Raw genomic sequence first — 22495 nt, forward strand, 5'->3', positions numbered from 1 at the left:
CTGTCCCTGGGCTGAGCCCTCGGGCCCAGGTCTGGTGAACTGGGCCATGGTGGGGCCCAGGGGTGGTGAGGCCAACAGGTCCCCCCGTCTGTCCGCGCTGGGAGACACTTGCTCCTGCAGCACCCCTGGTACTGATCCCGAACCTGGTCCATCTTCATCCAGAAGTACATTTTAGTTTGTTTTTTTTAATTAAAACTGAAAATAATTCAGGTAGAGGTACAGCCTGTTTAGATGTCTGAGTAGTTTGGGGACAGAGGCCAGTTGGGGGCTAGGGCCCTCGAGGGTGGAGGATCTTTCTGTCACGTGTTGTTGGCCTGGTGCTCACAGCTGGGAAGAGACTTTCCAAAATCCTGCTGGGAGGAGCCAGATGTGGCCACCCCCGGCAAAGCCTCAGGATCTTCTGCCAACCTGCCCTCAAATCATCTCTTCCCATTGCCCAGGAGTCACTACGGATGTTGCTGTTCTCCTTCGGGCAGTGTGGTGCTCACCGGGCACAGCCAGAGCTGTTCCTGTGCCAGGAGAAGACTTCACACAGAGCGTTGGCTGATGGTGACAGTTCCCACCAGCCGTCCAGCTCTGGAAGGTCCCGATGCCACAGAGGGGACATGGATTGGTTGTCAATTCTCTTGCAGGAACAGAGTTGAACAGCAGAAGGGAGGTGGGATGAGAGGGTTCATGAGGTCAGAAAGCACATCAGACAGCTGGTACAGTCATGATGACAGTAGAGGGAGAAGAGAAAGAGGTGCAGTGACCTGGCTGGGACAGTGCTTCTGACATAACACCTGCCACACAGACACAGAGACAGATACATCACCACATAATGCCGAAGGCAGAAGTTAGAACACATGAAGCGCAATGGATCAGCTAGGAAGTGTGCAAATTATATGTGGAAGGATGATATAACTGGTGACAAGAACATCATCTGCCAAAGGATGCAACAGGAGAGCACTCGAAAATGAAAGATTAGATAATTTGGAGCAGCAGCTGACCTAACAATACCAAAACGAAATACAAATTCTGGATGGTTGCCTAGAGGCATAACAAGACACGTGTAGATGGCAACTGAGCAGGGAGAATAAATATATTGGTGCAACATGTGTGAAAGGTAAACGGCACACAGAACACGCCCTCCCGGTCAAAACTTAAGCTACGGTATTTTTTTTTATATACAGTACATTTATTATAAACATTCAGACAGGGAAAAGTTAGGGTTACCCTTGCCCTTAAAAATGTTTTTATTTCATGCGGTTATTTGATGGTGTCAGTGTGGAAAGATTTTCTTTCCTTTTAGTCTCTATAGAGACAGACAGAAGCCTTGGTGGTTTCCTGGAGGAAGTGGGAAAGGTGCCGGGGAGGGAGGAGAGCACGGGGAGATATGGAACAGAGGTGGAGACAGAGCAAAGAGCCGGTGCTGGCAGTGAGGACACTCCTGCTGTGCAGGTGCTGCTGAGGTCACAGCCCCCAGAGCAGGTGACAGACATGAATGGGCCACTGGCTTGTGCTGGTACCTGGTGGAGCAGAAAAACTCCTGCAACCTCTGGAGCTCCACGCAGGAGCAGTGTCACCACCACGACGGTTCTTTCTCCACCCCTTGTTCCAGCCCATGAACATCAGGCTCGTGTCCCACATGATCCAATACGTCCTCACCAACCACCGCTCCCCTTCCCACCCTTTGATGTCACACACACACAGTTGCCCTCAGTCCATGTGCCGCCCCTGTAAAATGTCCATAAAATGTCACTACACCCCGCTGAGCTCATGGTGTCCATAGTTTTGGGCTCCGTCTGTTCTGTGGTCACTCCGGACAGCACACGTGTTTGCTCCATGGGGTCACGGGCACCAAAGCCAGCTCGGGTCGGATCCAAGAGGGTCCCCTCGTGTTCAGGGCCCAAAGCGCCATCTGTAGCATCTGCCCGTCCTTCTGCGTGCCCAGAGCCTCCTTCTTGGGGCCCAGATCCTCCTGTTTAGGGTCCCAACATGTCTGTTATCACCCACGGCCTCTGATCAGGGCCCACAGTTTCATTTTCAGGTGGAGCTCGTTGCCTGGCAACAACCAACCAGAAGTCTGTGGGAAGTTGGTGGACCCAGGACAGCGAATCACATTTGAGGGGGCGGGGCAAGTCATGTGATTGATATGTAACCAGCCAATCCAGCTTTGAAGCCTGCAGGACAGGTGGTGAGAGTTGAACAAACTGGGCAGCGTTCAGGGGCGGGCTGTGCTGGCTGCACCAATCACGGCTGGCGGGAGTGCAGCACATGGATGACTGACAAGTAGTCTGATCAATCATTTGATGGGAGGAACCAGGGGGAAATCCCAGACAGCCAATCAGAGGAAAGAGCAACTCAGGGCAGGGTGGGCCCCGAACCAGGGCAGAGTGACAGCCCAGGCAGCCAATCCCAGGCAGCATCACGTCAGGGCAGGAGACTGACAGCTCTCCCAACCAATGGTGGCGAAGAGTGATGTGAGCAGAAGGCGGCACTGCCGGGCTGGAGAACCTGCCCGTGAGAGTGCGCCACGTAGAAGCTCATGTGCCCGAGAGTCGGTCCAGTGAAGAACCCGATCCGAACAACCAGCGGGGGGATCGAGCTCCTGAGATTAAAGTGGCTGAGGTAGATTTGCACTGGCAGGATGAAGGTGAATTCTTTATGACCCACTGGGCGCACGGTGCCTCAGGTCATCGAGGAAGGGATGCAACATATAGATGGGCTCGTGATCGAGGCGTGGACTCGACCACGGACACAGTTACACAGGTTGTTCACCATTGTGAAACATGCGCTACGATCAAACAAGGCAAGCAGTCAAAGCCTGTGTGGTATGGGGGGTGATGACTGAAGTGTAAATACGGAGAGGCCTGGCAAACTGACTATATCGCACTGCCACAAACCCGCCCCGGCTAGAGCTCTGTGTTTACAACGGTGGAGCCACCACCGGATGGCTGGAAACACACGCCGTGCCCCACGGCACTGCCCACAACACTGTCCTGGGCCTTGAAAAGCCAGTCCTGTGACAACACGGCAGCCCAGAGAGAATTGAGCCAGACAACAGGACTCATTTCCAGAACATCCTCGTAGACGTCCGGGCCAAGGAGCGTGGCATTGAGTGGGTCTCTCACATCCCCCATCACACACCAGCCTCCGGAAAACTGAGCGGTGCAACGGACTGTTAAAGACTATGCTCAGAGCAATGGGTGGTGGAACTACTAGAAACTGTGATTCAAATTTAGCCAAGGCCACTCTGAGAGCACCCGGGTGCCCAGGACTGCGCTGACTCTGAGCCTCCCAAGAGGACACCCTGACCTCCCTCCCCAGGTGCAGGGTGACAGTGGGGCCCTTTGTGACCTCACTTGGTGACACCCACTGCCCTGCCTGTGCTCAGCGCGGCTGCAGGCCCCAGCCCATACTGTCCGGCAGGATGGTGACGGGACAGAGTGCGAGCACGGAGCGGGTGAGAGCCCCGAGCGTACCTCATGTCTTTCATTGAATTCGAGAATCAGAGAATCTTTTTGGTTGGAAGCAAACCTTAGGATCATTGAGTCCAACCGTACCCTCACTTTAGCTGCCCCTGGCAGACTCCCCTCTGCCCCTGGCAGACGCGTGGCGTTTTGCCAAAGCTTCCCTCTTCCCCACCTATACCTCTTTCCCCAAAGCCACGAGATGGCAGAGAAACAGGTCAGCAGCCCCAGAGTGGCCCTGGAGGAGGACAGGGCTCCCCAGGAGAGCAGCTTTCCAGTGGAGCCCCAGGAGCTGTGCATGGCCCAACACCTGGAGATGGGTGAGTGAGGGGCCCTGATTGTCTGGGCAGGGCGGGGGCTCAGCGAGCGCTCCCTGCTCGACACCAGGATCACGTTTCCCCTCATGCTGGCAGGGCGGGTCCCACGGGTGGTGGTCATGATGCTGCCTGAATGCCAGGGCTGCTCCGAGCTGGGAGCCGGCCTCAGCACAGCCTCTGTGGGCAGAGGGGACCCAGCTCCTGCTCCAGGGCACGGGCAGCGAGAGGCAGCAGGGCGGGCAGGCGGCAGCCGTGCTGTGGGACAGAGACCTTTCCTGCCCGTCTGAAGCGAGTTCCTCACCCGCTGCACTGGGGGCTTTCCCTGTCCTGCCTGGCTCAAGCATTGCAGCCCATCTGCCGGGGCACCCTCCAGCTAATTGGTCAGGTGAATCTTTAGAAAGGTTGACTAACAATACTTTCGCTTTTTCACTAGGACAGATTACAAATGTTTTTGAGAGCTTTGAATATCCCAGGAGCTTTGATAGAACCTTATTAGTGTTATTAGGTTTGCTGAATGGCTGTCAGTTTGTGTTACTGTTAAGAGAAATGAGGTTAAATGGGACGTTTGCGTCTCTTTTGAGTCCTGAGACTTGTGTTGCGTCTGCTAGAAGCTTTAGCAAAAACCACTCCGAGCTGCTCAAAATGAGTGGAAGTAAAAGCAGCCCCCCCCGGAAACTCAGATAGCGCAGCTTCAGAAACTGATAAGGGGGCTACAGCTTCTTCTGGAGAGAGCCAGTCCGCCAAGGTGACTGTAGATACTGTTACTCCTCCAGCCTCAAGGCTAACAAGGCAGCCCCTCCTTCCTCACACACTGGGCACTGTTGCTGTTGTAACCATAACAACCACTGTGATTATGCCAATGCCAGTGACAGTCATTCAGACTCTGGAAATAAATCAAAGGATGGTGAGCCCATATCTGCATCAGTTGCCGCTTGTAAGAAAGTCACAAGAAAGTCACAAGAAAGACTACTCATGCTGCAGCTGATGGCAAAGGGCCAGCAGGTGATGGCACAGGGCCAACATCAACCCAAGACGCATCATGAGCGCAGGAAGGAAAGGAAGTGACCAGCACTCGGTCCTTTTCTCCAGATGAGCTGAGAGATCTGCAAAAAGACTTCAGTGGTCATGAAGGTGAGAATATTGGAACCCGGCTGCTCCGATGCTGGGATAATGGCGCTGAAACCATAGAATTGGAAGGTGGGGAAGCCAGGCAACTGGGATCTCTGTCACAGAATCACAGAATCACAGACTGTTAGGCATTGGAAGGGACCTCAAAAGATCATCTAGTCCAATCCCCCTGCCAGAGCAGGAACTCTTAGATGAGGTTACACAGGAAGGCGTCCAGGCGGGCCTTGAATATCTCCAGAGAAGACGACTCCATAACGTCCCTGGGCAGCCTGTTCCAGTGTTCCATCACCCTCACTGAGAAGAAGCTTCTTCTCAAATTTAAGCGGAACCTCTTGTGTTCCAGCCTGAACCCATTACCCCTTTTCTTACTATTGGTTGTCACCGAGAAGAGCCTGGCTCCATCCTCGTGACACCCACCCTTTATATATTTATAAACATTAATGAGGTCACCCCTCAGTCTCCTCTTCTCCAGGCTAAAGAGACCCAGCTCCCTCAGCCTTTCCTCATAAGGGAGATGCTGCACTCCCTTAGTCATGTTCATGGCCCTGCGCTGGACTCTCTCCAGCAGTTCCCTGTCCTTCTTGAACTGAGGGGCCCAGAACTGGACACAATATTCCAGAGGAGGTCTCACCAGGGCAGAGTAGAGGGGAAGGAGAACCTCTCTCGACCTACTAAACATCCCCCTTCTAATACACCCCAGGATGCCATTGGCCTTCTTGGCCACAAGGGCACAATGCTGGCTCATGGTCATCCTGCTGTCCAGCAGGATCCCCAGGTCCCTTTCCCCTACACTGCTCTCTAATAGGTCATTCCCCAACCTATACTGGAACCTGGGGTTGTTCCTGCCCAGATGTAAGACTCTACATTTTCCCTTATTATATTTCATTAAATTTTTCCCCGCCCAACTCTCTAGCCTGTCCAGATCTCGCTGGATGGCAGCACAGCCTTCTGGCGTGTCAGCCACTCCTCCCAGTTCGGTGTCATCAGCAAACTTGCTGATAGTACACTCAATTCCCTCAGCCAAGTCGTTGATGAATATATTGAATAACACTGGTCCCAGTATCGACCCTTGAGGGACTCCACTAGATACAGGCCTCCAACCAGACTCCGCCCCATTGACCATGACTCTCTGGCTTCTCTCCTTCAGCCAGTTTGCGGTCCACCTCACTACCCGATCGTCCAGTCCACACTTCCTCAGTTTAGCCATGAGGATGCTGTGGGAGATGGTGTCAAATGCTTTACTGAAGTCAAGGTAGACCACATCCACTGCTCTGCCATCATCAATCCACCTTGTTATGTCTTCATAAAAGGCTATGAGGTTGGTCAAGCACGACTTCCCCTTGGTGAAGCCATGTTGACTGTCCCTGATGACCCTCTTATCCTTGACATGTCTTAAGATGGCACCAAGGATAAAGTGTTCCATCACTTTCCCAGAGATGGAGGTGAGGCTGACCGGTCTGTAGTTGCCCGGGTCCTCCTTCTTGCCCTTTTTGAAGACCGGAGTGACATTTGCTTTCCTCCAGTCCTCAGGCACCTCTCCCGTTTCCCAAAACTTGGCAAAGATGATGGAGAGTGGTCCAGCAATGACTTCAGCCAGCTCCCTCAGCACCCGTGGGTGCATCCCATCTGGACCCATGGATTTATGGATGTCCAGATTGCTTAACTGGTCCCTAACCCAGTCCTCATCAACCGAGGCAAACTCCTCCATTGCCCTGCCTTCCTCTGGGGCCTCAGGGGTACGGGGCTCCTCAGGACAGCCTCCGGCAGAGTAGACAGAGACAAAGAAGGCATTCAGTAATTCTGCCTTCTCTGTATCTTCTGTCACCAGGGCACCCACCCCATTCATCAGTGGCCCTACATTGCCTCTGGTGTTAGTTTTATCTGCCATGTATTTGAAGAAGCTCTTTCTGTTGTCCTTGACTCCTCTTGCCAGGTTTAACTCTAAGGAGGCCTTAGCTTTCCTAGTTGCCTCCCTACATCCTTTGACAACAGCCTTATATTCTTCCCAAGTGGCCAGCCTCTCCTTCCATGATCTGTAAACTCTCCTCTTCCACTTGAGTTTGCCCAGTAGTTCCCTGTTTAACCACGCAGGTCTCCTGGCTCCCTTCCTTGACTTCCTTTGTGTCAGGATGCACTGATCTTGAGCTTGGTAGAAGCAGTCCCTGAATGTTAACCAACTATCTTGGGCCCCTTTACCTTCAAGCAGCCTTGCCCACGGGATTTCCCCCAGCAATTGTTTGAACAGGCCAAAGTTGGCCCTGCTGAAGTCCAGGGTTGCAATTCTGCTCGGTATTCTGCTCCTGCCACACGAGATCCTGAACTCCACCATCTCATGGTCACTGCAACCAAGGCAGCCCTCCACCTTTACTGCTTCAACCAGACCCTCCTTGTTAGTGAGGACGAGATCCAGCAGCGCACCTCTCCTAGTCGGCTCCTCCACCATTTGCATCAGAAAGTTATCGTCAATGCACTGGAGGAACCTCCTAGACTGAGGCTGGCTGGCTGAGTAGTCCTTCCAGCAAACATCGGGGTAGTTAAAATCCCCCATAACAACCAGAGCCTGTGACTGTGAGGCCGCTCTCAGCTGCCCGTAGAAGGCCTCATCAACTTCCTCACTCTGATCTGGTGGCCTGTAATAGACTCCCACGACAGTGTCACCCCTGCCAGCCCGCCCCTTAATTCTCACCCACAGACTCTCAACTTGCTCCTCAGCCGCACCTGGACAGTACTCTATACATTGTAGTTGCTCTTTCATGTAAAGAACAACTCCACCACCACGCTTGGCTGGCCTGTCTTTCCTGAAAAGGACATAGCCATCCATGACCACATTCCAGTCATGTGAGCTGTCCCGCCATGTCTCTGTTAATGCCACCAGATCATAATGTCCTGACCGAACGCAGGTTTCTAACTCCTCCTGCTCATTCCCCATGCTGCACGCATTGGTGTGCAGGCATTTCAGGGAGCGAGCCAAGTACACCGATTTCACCCTAGGGGTATGGGGGGCCTCCCGGTCTTTATCGATTCCAGCATGCTGCCCCACTGATGCAAGCCCAGCTACAACCCCATCCCCCTTCGAATCTAGTTTAAAGCCCTCCAAACGAGCCCTGCTAATTCCTGTCCCAGCATCCTTTTACCCCTGTGGGATAAACCTTTCCCACATATCACTGTCCGGACTGGCGTCTTATAAAAGCAGCCATTATCAAAGAACCCAAAGCCCTGCCTGTAGCACCAGTCTCGAAGCCAATCATTTACAGACTTAATTTTTCTATTCCATCCCACATCATCACCCAAAAATGGAAGGAGGGAAGAGAAGATAACTTGAGCCCCAGACTCTTTCACCGTTTGTCCCAAGGCCCTGAAATCTCTCTTCATTTCCCTCAGACTATGGGATACAGCTTCCTCCCCATCTGTCTGGAAGATCAGTAGGGGGTAGTAGTCCGTTGGGTGCACCAGGTTGGGGAGTGCCCTGGTGATGTCCCTGATCCGGGCTCCAGGTAGGCTACAAACTTCCTAATGCTGAGGGTCAGCTCTGCATATCGGGCCCTCTGTCCCTCTCAAAAGGGAATTGCCTACTACAATTACCCTTATTTCTTTTTTATCAGAGGCAGTCTTGAGGCGTGGAGTCGATCGCCTCTTCCTATGTGACCCTGTAGGCAGGCCTTGCACCACATCCCCACCTACATCATCTTCAATTTCCAGGGCCTCAAACCTATTACGGAGGGGCACCTGGGGAAGCTAAGCAGGTAGGGAGAGGGGTTGCCCGTGACGCCTAACTGGAACTTGCTTCCAACCCTCCTCAGCTTTTTGGTCCCCTACCTCTGCCCGACAGCGACAGGGCAGGGGCTGTCTCAGGTCTTGCCTCTCTCCCTGACAGGTCAGGGGGTCCATCACCTTTTGGGGGGCTCCCCCTTGGGGCCTTTCTGCCTGGCACGCCAAGGAGTTACTCCACCAGTTGACCTCCCTTTCACACTCCCTGATGGACCTCAGTGTCTCAAGCTCCTCCTTAAGTTTTGCAACCATGCCTAGCAGATCTTGCACCTGCTCGCACCTCACGCAGGCGGAATGCTGGTCTCCCTCCCCTGGCAGCAGCAGGCTCTGGCACTCCCTGCAGCCAGACACCTGGACAGCCACGGTTCGAGGCAGTTGCTCTGTCTGAGTCGACACAGTATTTTTGAGGCAAGCTCTCTTCCTGGAGGAGACCATGGTCGGCGGCAGCAATCTGGGACACTAGCAGTAGTTGAGAGGGTCTAACAAGTGAGGAGTGATGATCTCTGCGCCTTACTGCACGAGCTACCCCACCTGCTGCTGCAGCACAGTGTGGGTGATACTCACCCGCGTCACAGCCGGTTGCCTCTCCCAGCGGCTGGTGGGAGACGCATCACTGCCCTCCCTGAAGCTTTTTCAAGGCAAGGGGCGGGGGTGTGATCACCATCACCGTGGTAACGCCCACACCACGTCAGCCACTCTCGCGGTCCATTTGATGATGGACTTGTGATGGTTCATTTACCTTGATCTCGAAGCACAAAATTAAGGTGAACAAAATGCCAAGGGGTTATAATTCAATCAAACAGTGTTAACTTTATTATTTTGCCTGTAAAGTGGCACGCGATAGAGAAAGTGGAGAAAAGGGAAAGAGGAAAAAAAAGGGAGAAAGAGGATTAGCTACTGCCACAAGTCCAAAGGAGTCTCTGTGGTCTCAGGTCCCAAAAGCAGTGTCCTGCTGGTCCTCCGTTGTGATGCGTGATCCTGTGGTGGGGAGATCTCAACAATGTTCAGTCACGAGCCATCTTTTATGCTTCTTCACCCCTCCTCTCTCCCATTGATTGAGGTCTATCTCCACCTTTGTTTCAGAATCCAGGCTTAACTGCGCAGGCGCAAAAAGTCCCTGCTTCGCCTGCCAGAACTTGTCTGCGCCTGCATCGCTTCGGTTCAGGGGTCTCTTACTGGTCCACTGGGTGACCTCAAGACCCTCTGCGAGCCTCTGTGCATGCTCTTCATTGTTGGCCTTAGTAGCAGGTAAGAGGTGGGGGCAATTTTGGCTGAGGCAGCAGGTGAAAATCCATCTTCTGGACAGCAGCTATTGTTACCTGTTGCCCCAGGTTGAAGAGACCTGTACAACACAGTTCTTTTCCTCAGGCCTCTCTCCAAGTCCTTGTACAGTTCTTTCTATCAGGGCATCTGTTCTCCAAGTCCCTGATGGCAATGTTGAGGCAAATACTGTTCTTCGAACCGACTCTTACAGGAGGTCATGGAGAACACACAGCCAGGCTCTTCACCATGATGTGTGGTAGAAGCACAAAAGAGAATGGGTGGAAGGTGAGAGAGGTTCAGCCAGGACATAAGGAAAAGCTTTTTCCCCAGGAGCTCAGCCAAGTGCTGTCTCAGGTCACCCAGAGAGGCTGCACAGGCTCTGTCCTTGCAGGTTTTCAATCTCTGATTGCATCAAGGCTTGAACACCTTGGTGTGACCCAGTTTCTGACAGGTTGGACTGCAGACTCCTGAGGTCCCTTTAACCTCAGTTCTCTTACAATCCCATTGTGATGTTGGGCTCTGTTTCTAACTGGAGCAGAGCAGATGATTATGGGCCATGAATCCAGCTATGCTGTAGGTGACCATCTAAACCAACATCTCAACCAGTGAACCAGCCACCACCTCAGTGTGACTCGCTCTGGGCAAAGTGTGAGGAGTCCTGGGCAGAGAAGGTTTAGAAGGCATGGGGCGCTATGCAAGACACAAAATGATCTTGGCTTAATGCCTGCAGGCCCATCAGATGTCAGTTAATGTCAATGAAAATCAAAATAAGAAGAACTGAAGACAAAGATCCAAAGCAAAGGAAGGTGTCAACATACTTGTCTTTATTTTTCTTTTTTTCTTTGGGAGGGTTTCTTTTCTTTGAAATGGAAAGAGTTTTCCAGAACTGGGAATGGATTTAGGACACAAATGTCTTCAGCTCCAGGGACACAAACACCTGGTGCCAGTGTAGATGCCCTGGGAACCCCTGCCCAGGCTCCACCTGCATTGCAAGGTGCTCTGGTCTCCCCCAGGTCCTCTGTGATAGATGCCAATCCCAGGCCAGCACCTCAGGTACACTGGGGCCCCTAAAATGGCACTGGCTGTTTATGGTGAGACAACAGATGACTGATGTCTGCCTGGAAGGGTGCACTTTGTTGTTGTGGTTGTTTTGTGGTTGGTTTGTTGTTGTTGTAGGTTGGTGGGTTTGTTTTTTTTTTTTGCTTTGGTTTTGTGGTTGTTTTACTTCTTTTGTTTCATTGGTTTCTTTGTTTGATTGGAGGATTTTTTTTTTAACATATTAAAATTAAAAAAAAAAAAAAGCCAAAAAGTGAATTACGGGGAAGTGTACTAAGGGTAGGAAAACAAATACTGGTCTTCCCCTGTACTTCTATTACCAACACTCTATTATTTCATCTCTGTCATCATTTAGGAGTTTCCACCTCTCCTGATTAAATGTCCATGTCAAAGGACAACTTTCTAGCAGACTGTCTGGATGTTTGCCCTTCCCAGTGCTCTCAGGTTTCCTCCTCCACTTGCTCTTTGGTCACTCAGTTGCCTCTCAACAATCTGGTTTCTGCTTCAGAGCTTCAGGGAGTTACAAACTTGCCCCATTCTTCAGAAGTCTAATTAACATGGTAGTTAATGTGTTAATTGTGTTTATATACATCCTTTCCTATCTCTCTGTCTAAAACAGTTCTTGTGTGGATGTCCCTTGTGGATGGTGGACCTCATTAGACCCAGCTTACACACACAGTTGAGGAAAGTGGTTTAGTGTTTATGAAATTGTGTAGTGTTTACACAGGAGAGCAGGTGGGAGCTGGTGTGCAGGAGCTGCAGCATCCACCTGCAGAGCTCAGTGGAGAAGTCTGATGTGAGGAAAAGTGATGCAAGTCTCTGGTGGCCAATGAGGGAACTGGCAGATTGGGGGTGGGCGGTGAGGAGCAAGGGTGTCCATACAGTGTCCAACCTCAAGGGACTGTTCTCCTGCCTGTCCAGATGGCTTCAGGAGACCCTCTGGATCAATGTCCGTTGTAGAATGCTGCTGTCACTTCTTCCACACACTGAAAAACGACAGAAAATACCCTTGAAAGAAAAAACCCTCCTTTATGAAATCTTCTTTGAAGTCTTCATCAGTAAGTGTCCCATTGAAACCTCTCCAGTTAGTTCTACAAGTCTTGAAGATTGGAAGAAAATTAGGAAAGAAACATGGCTTGTTAGGGCTTTCTGTGTTTTAATGAGCCCCATGGCGTATTTGGTGCTGAGTCCATGAACCTCAGATCCCAAGGACAGACTGAAGAATCTCCTCAAGAAGTCCAAGTCAGAAGCAAAGCCCAAAGTACCTTGAAGCATTAATGGGCCCCACTGAGGGCTGTTACTGACAAAGCCTCCCCAGGGACTCGTTAGAGCAGATAATTAGAGGCAGTGATTGCATCAGGCAAAGGCAAAGTGCAGCAGCTCTGATGATGAGAAAACCCTTGATTTGTTTGATGAAGGAGAATGGCCAAGCCTTGACCCCCTGCCCCTGGGAAGGGAGCTCCTGTCCCTCACGTGTGTCTCAGGGCTCTTCCTGGGGATGTGGGGATGATGCCCAGTGCAGGACAATGGTGTGACACTCCCTGGGGGGTGCAAGGAGGCAATGGGGTGCCATGGCCATGACAACCATGTCTCTCCTCTAGGCCTCGCTGTCAGGGACACCAGCCATAGCCAAGGGGACAAAGACCTCGGGGCTTTCAGGGACATCCAGCCTTGCCAGCACCCTTGGCCATCTCCACCACAGTCCATCCTACACTGTCCCAGGTCTGTGGCTGTTTCCCCACAGGCTACAGACACCCCATGCGCTTCCCCAGCTTGTTCTCACCCTGGTGTGTCCCCACCTGTGCTGCTGAACAGCTGATCCCAGCAAGAGAGAGCAAAAGGGCAACAGGCAGAAAGACCCGAAGGCCAACTGCAAAATGGCAGAACGGCAAAAGGCCGAACTAACATCGAACTCATGACAGAATGAAACCTCTGAATGGAACTAACCAAACCAGCTGGAAAACCCAAAGTAACGGATGTAACAAGCCCTAAAAGCCGGCTCCAGCTTTAGACTGAGCATGACACTAATCATAGGGAATATTTCATTGATCAGCCTGCATGTCAACCCAGGTGCTGTCCTGTCTGTGTCCCCTCCTGCCTAGTTGCATCTGCAGCTGGATGGCCAAAGAAGTCCTTGGTTTCCCTGACAACAGCCAAGATATCAGTGAGTTCTGACATTCCTTTCATACCAAATGGCAAACACTGTAAAGCTGCTAAAAGAAAAAATTAACTCTATGCCAGGGAGGAAACAGCGTTATCTCATTATTCTCATAGTAAATCTAAACAAAAGACTGTAGTAGCTATGAAGGAGAGAGATTCAAAATGCATGAAGAAAATTTACTCAATTTCAGTAAAAACAGCATGTTTCCTCAGCCTCCACTTCACCAGGCTAAAGAAGTTTGGGTCTCTCAACATCTCCACACATGACCCAGACTCTCTCTGGCCACACAACAGCTCATGCCCGTTACTCCGGAATGGGGAACCTCCCACTGGGACACCCCGCTCCAGATGTGACCACACCAGTGCGGAGTCAAGATGGACAATAACTGCCCTTGTCTGGGTGGCCACACTCCTCCCAGTGCAGCCCAATGTGCTCATGGGCATATTCCTGTTTAGCACCACTGAGAACTGACTGAACAGCCAGGCTCAGAGGGTTGTGACCAGCGGCACAAAGCCCAGCAGGAGGTACCATGAGGAGCACTGAAGGACACCGTATCCCTACCCAACATCTCCTCCCCACAGGTGTCCCTTGGGTCCCTGGAACCACCTCAGTGACAAGGGGGAGAGCACTGCCTGTATGGGGTGGAGGAGATGGGGTCTGGAATGAGGGTCCTGGGGCAGTTTCTCCTGGTTGTTCATGCAGCAACAAGCTGGGCTGGATATTTGGAGAGAGGAACTCTTCCTAAGGACCTCCAATGGGCATGGGGATGGTCTACAGTTTCCTGCATGCTGCCTTTTCTGGTGGAGATCAGAGGCTGCCAGCCCTTTAGAGGGCCCAGGACAGGCCTTGTCCTTCCTCTGGTCACAGCTGGACCCCAGTTCTCCAGCTCGGCCCCAGCTCAGGAGCCTTGTCTAGGGGTGACTTTTGTGGTAAGGTTGACAAGAGGGGTGCATAAGTTTGTCTTAAGGACATGTGATGAGCACCAGGACTGAAGTACCAGAGCAAAATGATGTGGCTTCTGGGTGAATCCTTTCTTCGGTGCAAGTCGTGACACAGGGTCCCAGACTTGCTTTCCATGCCACCCTTCACGAGGGATGATGCACTAAGAGATGGCAAGTGGGGGACACCAATCCTTCTCCAGCTACTTCCCGGGCCTGGTGAAGCACCAGGACAGCAAGGACTTCTGGCCCTGCACCCTAAACTTTGTGTATAATCTTGGGGCAGCTGAACACCAGCATTTTTCTCTCCAAGGCAATTTCCAGCCCCGGTCAGCTCCTGTCTGATCTCCCCCCATCCTGGCCCCTTCCCTGTGCTCCCCACAGGGCCCCAACCTGGCACTGATGCTCTACAGAGCAGGTTGGCTGCAGGACCATGGGGTGACTCCACACTGGTTGTGCTGCTCAGTGAGGGACACAGATGCAACTGCATGGGCTGCACTTTCACTGAGCTCTTTCCCGGGGTTCTAAAGCTCTGGAATGGGTTCAGAGAGTTTCTTGGGACTCATTGGGTTTTCCGCTCATTTCAGTTCAGCAATCCCTTTCTTGTCCTGCAGGTGCCTGAAGATTGGTGCAGGAAGACGCGGCCTATTCCCTTCCCAAGGATGGAGGTCGGGTGACGAGCCTGTAATTATTCAAATTCTCCTTCCTGCCCTTCTTGAAGATGGGTTTGACATCTTCCTTTCCCAAGGACCTCAGAACTTCTCTGATTCTGCTGTCACTTTTGAAAGCACAATCCAGAATCATGGGCAAGGGTGACAGAGCAGACAGGAGCACTTGCAATGAGCCTGTCCCAGCAGCTGAGATGAATCTCACTGGGCCACTGAGGTTTGTTCCTGGAGTCACACACAGAAATGCCAGGGTTCCAACAGGCATCCATCTCTGAGCGGGTTTGAGGACTCCTTATGCACCCAGGGATGTTCAGAGACAGCGTGTGTCCCTTTTACACATAGAGGAAGGAATCACTCTGTTTCTCTGGCCTCCTGCTGCCACTCCCAAGGGACGGGAGGCACCTCAGCCTGAGGCCAGCTCTGTCACAGCAGTGCCCATTGCCTGTCCCTGCCTGCGCTCACAGGACTGACACACAGCAGGACGGTGACCAAGCTGCCAGAGCACTCAGGCCTTGCACCAACACAAGGGATGAGAAGGAGAGTGTGGGAGTGGAACGAGAACAGCTCTGGAAGGCCAAGCGCTGCTGCTCCCTGGCAGGGCTGCCAGGCTGGACTCTTTTCCCCTCCTCCCATGCACACAGGAACTGTCCCTGCAGCTCCAAAAGGCCTTGCAGGAAGGATATATATTGAAAAACAAGTCACTACAGGACCCTTTACATTGTTTAAATACACACAGATCATGGCTCCTCATTTACACAGCCAGTGGTTATAAAAGAAAAGTAGAAAGTAATTTAGAAAGGGGATGACAATGTTATCACAATAAAAAAAAACATCAATAACAACAGAAAATAGAGATGAGAGGCTAGGCCTTTAAGTAGTTACATTAAAACTGCTAGGTAGAAGCAGATGTGCAGTTTATTGCTTCAGAAAACACTAAGATGTGAGTTTCCACAGGGCATCCTTGAGCTCCTGATTCCTCATGCTGTAGATGAGGGGATTCACTGCTGGAGGCACCACTGAGTACAGAACAGACACCACCAGGTCCAGGGATGGGGAGGAGATGGAGGGGGGCTTCAGGTAGGCAAACATGGCAGTGCTGACAAACAGGGAGACCACGGCCAGGTGAGGGAGGCACGTGGCAAAGGCTTTGTGCCGTCCCTGCTCAGAGGGGATCCTCAGCACGGCCCTCAAGATCTGCACATAGGACACGACGATGAACACAAAACACCCAAATCCTAAACAGACACTAACCAAAATAAGCCCAGCTTCCCTAAAGTAGGAGTTTGAGCAGGAGAGCTTGAGGATCTGGGGGATTTCACAGAAGAACTGGTCCAGGGCATTGCCCTTGCACAGTGGCAGTGAAAATGTATTGGCCGTGTGCAGCAGAGCATTGAGAAACCCAGTGGCCCAGGCAGCTGCTGCCATGTGGACACAAGCTCTGCTGCCCAGGAGGGTCCCGTAGTGCAGGGGTTTGCAGATGGCAACATAGCAGTCGTAAGACATGACAGTGAGAAGTGAATATTCTGCTGTAGCACAGGAAAAGAAAAAAAAGAGTTGGGCGGCACATCCTGTGTAGGAGATATTCCTCATGTCCCAGAGGGAATTGGCCATGGATTTGGGGACAGTGGTGGAGATGCAGCCCAGGTCGAGGAGGGCAAGGTTGAGCAGGAAGAAGTACATGGGGGTGTGGAGGTGCTGGTCACAGGCTATGGTGGTGATGATGAGGCCGTTGCCCAGGAGGGCAGCCAGGTAGATGCCCAGGAAGAGCCAGAAGTGCAAGAGCTGCAGCTCCCGTGTGTCTGTGAACGCCAGGAGGAGGAACTGGGTGATGGAGCTGCTGTTGGACATTTGCTCTTTCTTGATATGGAGGCACTGTTCTAAAAAATGAAATGACAACTTAAATGCGGGAAGACTCCTCTGAGAAGGCCACTCGATTTTTCACATAAATAACCCCAATTCCAATGCATTTCCTTCCTCTGGTCTGTGCTGACTGAGTGTGCTGTGAGGAGCAGGACCTCTGCCCGTCTGGGGCCAAGCAACCAGGTTTGCTCTTCTGCAGTGGGGACATGAGAGCTGGTTGGTGAGATATCTGACATTCACAAGCAATGTCAGATTTTATGCACCATTCATGGAAAAGTTCAATATCTGCACTCGTGACACTTAAGAGCGTGGGCTGCAGAGCAGAGGCTTAGCATGTCATTATTATGATTTTGTCTGTATTTTTAATTTTCCACCATCACATCTCATGACTGGATTTTTCTAGGGGTTAAATTCCTCATAGGTATGACTGAAAATGTGAAGAGTCTTGAGACAGGACAGGCAAAAGGGCTCATCTCTCTGTGGCTCAGTGCAGAGTCAGGAGAACAGCTTTTACCCATTTGCCCTGTGCTTTCACTTGTGCTGCCTTGAAAATGACTTCATAAACAAATCTCTCTTTAAAAGAAAACCCAAAACTGGACTCATACTGGAGCAGAGGGGCCCTGTTTGAAAGGGCAGATCTGCAAACTTTTCTCTGTCCCAGCGCAGAGGTGGAGACGTGATGGAGAGAGCAGGACACGACCCCTCACCCAGAGAAGCAAAGGACTCTGGCAGGAGAGTGCGGACCCCAAGGAAAGGCTCAGCACTCCTGGGACCCTACAGCAGAGCTGGGCCTTTCTGGGGGCAGCTGGTGAGCCCAGCAGGACAGGCAGAGCAGAGTCAGGGCTCCTGGAGATGGGATGTGCTAAAGGGACAGTCAGATCATTGCCCAGCAGACAACCCGCAGCAGCCATCTGCAGAGAAGGAGCAGAAGAGCTCCTGAACAGCCCCTGCTCTGCTGCCTGGAGCTGTCCCTGCCTGCAGCTGTGTCTCTGTGCCCAGGTCTCCTCCTGTCAGTGTCACAGACCCCATCCCAGCCGCTGTGTGCTCAGCTCTGCCCTGCAGACCCCTCCCAGCAGCCGGGCACTGCCCAGGGGCAGCTCTGTGTGGGCTGGCTCTGATCAGAACATCAGACCAACAATAATGAGCATGGAAAAGTCATGCTGATGATGTCTGGAAGCCAGGGTGTGTCCATTTCTGATACTCACAGGTTTATTCACTGCTAAGAGCCACAGATTTGGAATTTCAGTGCACCCTCCTGAACTGAGATGTTAATTATTGTGTCCTATTGGCCTCATAGACAATCTAGAGTATGAGACCGATTGAACAGGATCCTTACTTTTCACAGAGCCCCTGTCTTGCTGTGCCTTTCCAAAAGCCTCCGAGGAACGTCCTAAAGTGATCTGGAGCTACGAGCAGCCACATCCCAAGCAGAACCCACTCCATACCTAGACCCTGCCCAGCCAGAGGTTGCTCCTTCCACCCACAGCTTCTCCCCACAGCACCGTGGGGATCTCCCGGGCAGGCTGAGCGCTGACCCTGGCAGGCGGCAGAGTCCCTGCCCTGGCACAGCCCTGGGGTGCAGGGACCCTGCTCTGCAGGACAGCCCTGGGCACCCTTGGCTGCAAAACCGTCTGCTTTGATTTTCAAAATTGCTGAACAAAGTTCCCCTTCATAGGGATCCCACAAGCTGTGGCTGTTCCCGCTTTAGGAGATGCCTCCAGGAGCTACAGCTGCATTGCCCTGCACCCAGAGACTTACCATGGCAAGGGCTGCAAAGATTTCTCCTCCAGTGAGCTCTCAGTCATCCTCCCAATCCTGACCACCTTTAATCTCTCTCTGCCTTGCTCATCTCCCTGAGATCCCCAGGCAGAGCCCTCAGCCCTGCTGCGCTTTGCAGAGGAGCTGCTCCTGGGCAGAGCTGTCTCTCTGCAGCGCTGCCGCTTGCCATGAGCTGCCTCTGTCCCAGGAGCCCAGCCCAGCTCAGCAGCACAGGAGCAGCCCAAGGCGCTTTAATGACCCCTCTGATGGCTTTGCTGCTGAGGCCATGAACATCAGACCCTGAGAGGCAGTTGAAGAAACCTGTCAAGAAGTCCAAGTCAGATTCAAACTCCAAAGTTTCTTGTAATGTTAATGGGTCCCACTGAGGAACACTACTGAGGAAATGACCCCAGGGTCTGGTTAGAGAAGAAAACTGGAGGCAGAAATGACAGATCAGGAAAAGCAAGGTGAAGGTCTCTCTGATGCTGAGTAAAACTGGATGTGTTTCACTAATCAAAGGGCCAAGCCCTGACCCCCAACCCTGGGAAGGCAAATCCTGTCCCTCCCACATTGCCCAGGGCTGTTCCTGGGACAGTGTGATGTGGGGCTGTGCAAGGCCAAGGGCAGGACTATGGTCCCACACCTCCCAGGTTCCTGGCTGGGGACAAGGAGGCCATGAGGCCCCTGTGCTGTAAGGACAAGGTGTCTCCTCACAGGCATCAGAGCTGGAGACAACAGCCACAGCTAAGGGGAGAAGGAGCTCATGTCTGTTGGGGCTTTCAGCCTCTTCACATCCCTTGATCATCTCCGCGACAGCCTGTCCTATGCTGTGGCATCACCTGCACCTCTTTCCCTGCAGGCTGGAGACATCCCCCCTGCTGCCCACCTTGCTCTTGTCTGAGCATCTTCCTTCCTTTGCTGATCTCTCTCCATCCTTCCCAGCTGTTCCTTGAAGCGCAAAGCCTTGGGCTGATGCAGACTCCCTCTGGGTGACCTGCTCCACCACAGCACTGCCCTTCCACTCACATTCCTTCCTGCTCATGTCCAGCCTGGACCTCCCCAGCTGCACTTTTTGCCATTATTTCTTTCTCGTACTGTTTCCCAGAAGAAAACCTCCACCATCTCTGAAACCACTCTTCCAGCACTCTCAGGCTACTCCTACACTGCTGCAGCCTCCCCAGCGCTGCTGGGCCAAAGCAGCCCAGGTCTCTCAGCATCCCACACCATGTGCACAAGGTCCTGAACCCGGCCTTGGCAGAGCCCTACACTCTCCAGTTCCTCCCTGCTTCTCCAAACTGGGAAGCCGCACATGGGCACACACCCGTGTGTGTGGGGTCACACCAGTGCTGAACCGAATGGGATGAGAACTCCAGGTGTCTGGGTCCCCACGCTCCTCCTCATGCAGCCCCGTGTGCAGCTGCCTTGTTCATGGTGAGCGTGCAGCACGGGCTTGTGTGGCGGCCCTTGTAGTGCCCAGGCCCTTCTCCTCAGGGTCACTGCTCAGCGTGTCAGTTCCTGCTCTGTCCTGATGGATGGGGTTATCCTCCTGCCCCGATACAGAACTGGCCACATCTCCTTTTAAAACTTCAGAGATTTCTGATGGTGGAACCCCAAAGTTTCTCAAGGTCTGGACTCTCCCTGGACCGCTGCAGCCGCATTCCCTCCAATTCCAGCCAGGGCAGGGACCACTCGCCCGGGGAGCCCCCGGTGCCCCCTAAAGAAAAGGGGCCTCAGCCTCCAGGACTCTCCTGAGCCCAGAAAGACGCCACTAAAATAGCAGTAGTAGCAGGGTTCCATCAAGAGTTTATTCAAGAAAAAAGAAATAATTTCCAATTTCCCTAGCACAGTCTTTCAGTGCTGCTTTCTCCTCCTTATGCTGGTGCCTCTCCCTGACTGCTGTGCCCCACTTTCGGTGGCACCAGATTGTTGGGGGCCATGGTCATGTGCCCCCACAGGCTTTGTCATTGGTGCCCTCACTCACAAGGGAAAACCCATCTTGTCACTCCCCACATAAAGGAGCTCCATACATCCAAGCAACTTCTTCACTCTGAGGGAATCCCACTGCTGATCCTTCTAGCCCGTCTCTCCTGAAAAGCCTCTACCCACCCAGTGCAGCATCCCAAGCTGTGTGACTTGTCCCACCATGCCTTGGCGGTGACTCCATGGGTGTCAAACAGCACAGGCTGCAGCTTGTCCTGGCTGTGCCCTTGGCTGAGGGCATCAGTGCACAGTTGGGCTGTGGCAATTCAGGTGTAGCACCCGGTCAAGCTCTGATAGTCTTTGGGAAATCTGGTTGGTATCAAGAATCCAGGTCCCCATGTGTGCAAAGGTTTGACTTCAGAGCAGAGAAATGTCACAGGGGTTGGCAGATGGAAAGTTAGGGCTGAAATTGGGCAACAGGAGAGTGAGCAAGCCCTGCTGTCCCCAAGGCCAGAGAGAAACAGGGCTGGGAATGACAGACCTGGAAGGAAACGTGTGTTTTGTCAGTGGCGTCTCTGCTGCCCCTGAGGTATTTGGGCAGACGTGTCACTGATCTCTAGGAATGACAAGGTGCCGCTGACAGGCCCAAGGTGACAATGGTTTGTCTGTTCCTTGATTGTGTTATCAAGGGGGTGAGAACTGGTTTGTGAAAAGAAAAAAAGGAGATTTGGAAGTGTAGCTATACGCATGGACACTCCGGTGTGAAGCGCTTCCTATTCAAGGGCTGCCCTACATCTCCTGGATAGAGAAGGGACAGATCTTGTGATGCTTCAGAGGTGGGAATGAGTTTCTTGCACAAAGACACCAAATCTGTCTGCAATGCTGTCTGGGGTGTCTGTCCCACACTTACTGTGAATGGGGATGGCTGCCCTGGACAGGACCATCGCTGTCCCTGTCAAATTCTTGTAGCTGTGTGCGAGAGCCTTGGCACCTCATTTAACACTGCAGGCTTGTAATTGGCATTAAAGGGAATAATCACCCTGAATTTGATTCGTCAATCGAATTATAGAATAATTTCAGCTGGAAGAGACCTTCAGGATCATCGAGTCCAACCATAACCCAACTCTAGCACTAAACCATGTCCCTAAGAAACCCAATTAAATGTCTTTTAAACACCTCCAGGAATGGTGGCTCCACCACTGCCCTGGGCAGCCTGTTCCACTGCTTCACAACTTTTTCCATGAAGAAATGTCTCCTAATATCCAATCTGAATGTTCCCTGGCACAACTTGAGACCATTTCCTCTCGTCCTATCACTTGCTGCTTGGGAGAAGAGACCGACACCCTCCATGCTACAACCTCCTTTCAGGTAGCTGTAGAGACCGATAAGGTCTCCCCTCAGTCTGTTTTTTTCCAGGCTAAACAGCCTCATGTCCCTCAGCTGCTCCTCATAAGACTTGTGATCCAGGCCTGTCACAGTCCATTCGGTGATGGACTCGTGATGCTTCATTTACCTTGATCTTGAAGTGCAAAATTAAGGCAATCAAAAAGCCAAGAGGTTGTAATTCAATCATCAATATTTATTTATTTTGCCCATAAAGCGGCACGTGATAGAGAGAGTGGAGAAAAACGAAAGGAAAGAAAGGGGGAAAAAAAAGGGTTGGCTACCACTACGAGATCCAAAAGCGTCCCTATGGTCTCGGGTGTCATGAGAAGAGTCCTGCCAGTTCTTTGTCGTGATCCGTGATGCTTTGGTGGGGAGAGCTCAAAGATGTCCTGTCGGGAATCGTCTTTCATGCTTCTTCACCCCGCTTTGCTCCCATGGATTGAGGCCAATCACCGCCTTTGTTTCGCAATCCAGGCTGAACTGCGCAGGCCCGAAGAGTCCCCGCTTCGCTTGCCAGAACCCGTCTGTGCCTGCATCGCCTCGGTTTAGGGGTCCTTACTGGTCCATTGGGTGACCTCAAGACCTTTGGAGAGCCTCTGCACATGCTCTTCTTCATTGGCCTTAGTAGCAGGTAGGAGGTGGGGGCAAGTTTGGCTGAGGCAGCAGGTGAAAATCCATCTTCTGGACAGCAGCTATAGTCCCCAGGTGGGAGAGACCTGTAGAACACAATTCCTTTTAGGAGGTGGGGGCAAGTCTGGCTGCGGCAGCAGGTGGAATCCGTACAGCAGCCATTGTTACCTGTAGCCCCCGGGTTGGAGAG

The 22495-nt window shown here is 52.3% G+C and overlaps 1 protein-coding gene across 1 annotated transcript; it reads right to left on the bottom strand.

Moving 5' to 3' along the window:
- Positions 1 to 2894: 2894 nt before the first annotated feature.
- On the bottom strand, positions 2895 to 16254 carry LOC136000316 (olfactory receptor 14J1-like). Its single transcript, XM_065654094.1, has 2 exons — positions 15757 to 16254; positions 2895 to 3143 (listed from the first exon to the last, which is right to left on the bottom strand). The coding sequence occupies exons 1-2, from the start codon at positions 16252 to 16254 to the stop codon at positions 2895 to 2897; spliced, it is 747 nt and encodes a 248-aa protein (XP_065510166.1).
- Between the last annotated feature and the right edge of the window lie 6241 nt (positions 16255 to 22495).

Source organism: Caloenas nicobarica, chromosome 32 (assembly GCF_036013445.1).
Source record: "Caloenas nicobarica isolate bCalNic1 chromosome 32, bCalNic1.hap1, whole genome shotgun sequence".
NCBI lineage: Eukaryota > Metazoa > Chordata > Aves > Columbiformes > Columbidae > Caloenas > Caloenas nicobarica.

What these genes read in the sequence shown, in the direction of transcription:
- LOC136000316 (XM_065654094.1), bottom strand. Translation starts at nt 16,254, where the DNA reads ATGTCTTACGACTGCTATGTTGCCATCTGCAAACCCCTGCACTACGGG. An exon ending in TGTACTCAGTGGTGCCTCCA is followed by an intron (nt 3,144 to 15,756) that starts GCAGTGAATCCC and finishes TGCACCGCTCAG; the next exon opens with TTTTCCGGAGGCTGGTGTGT.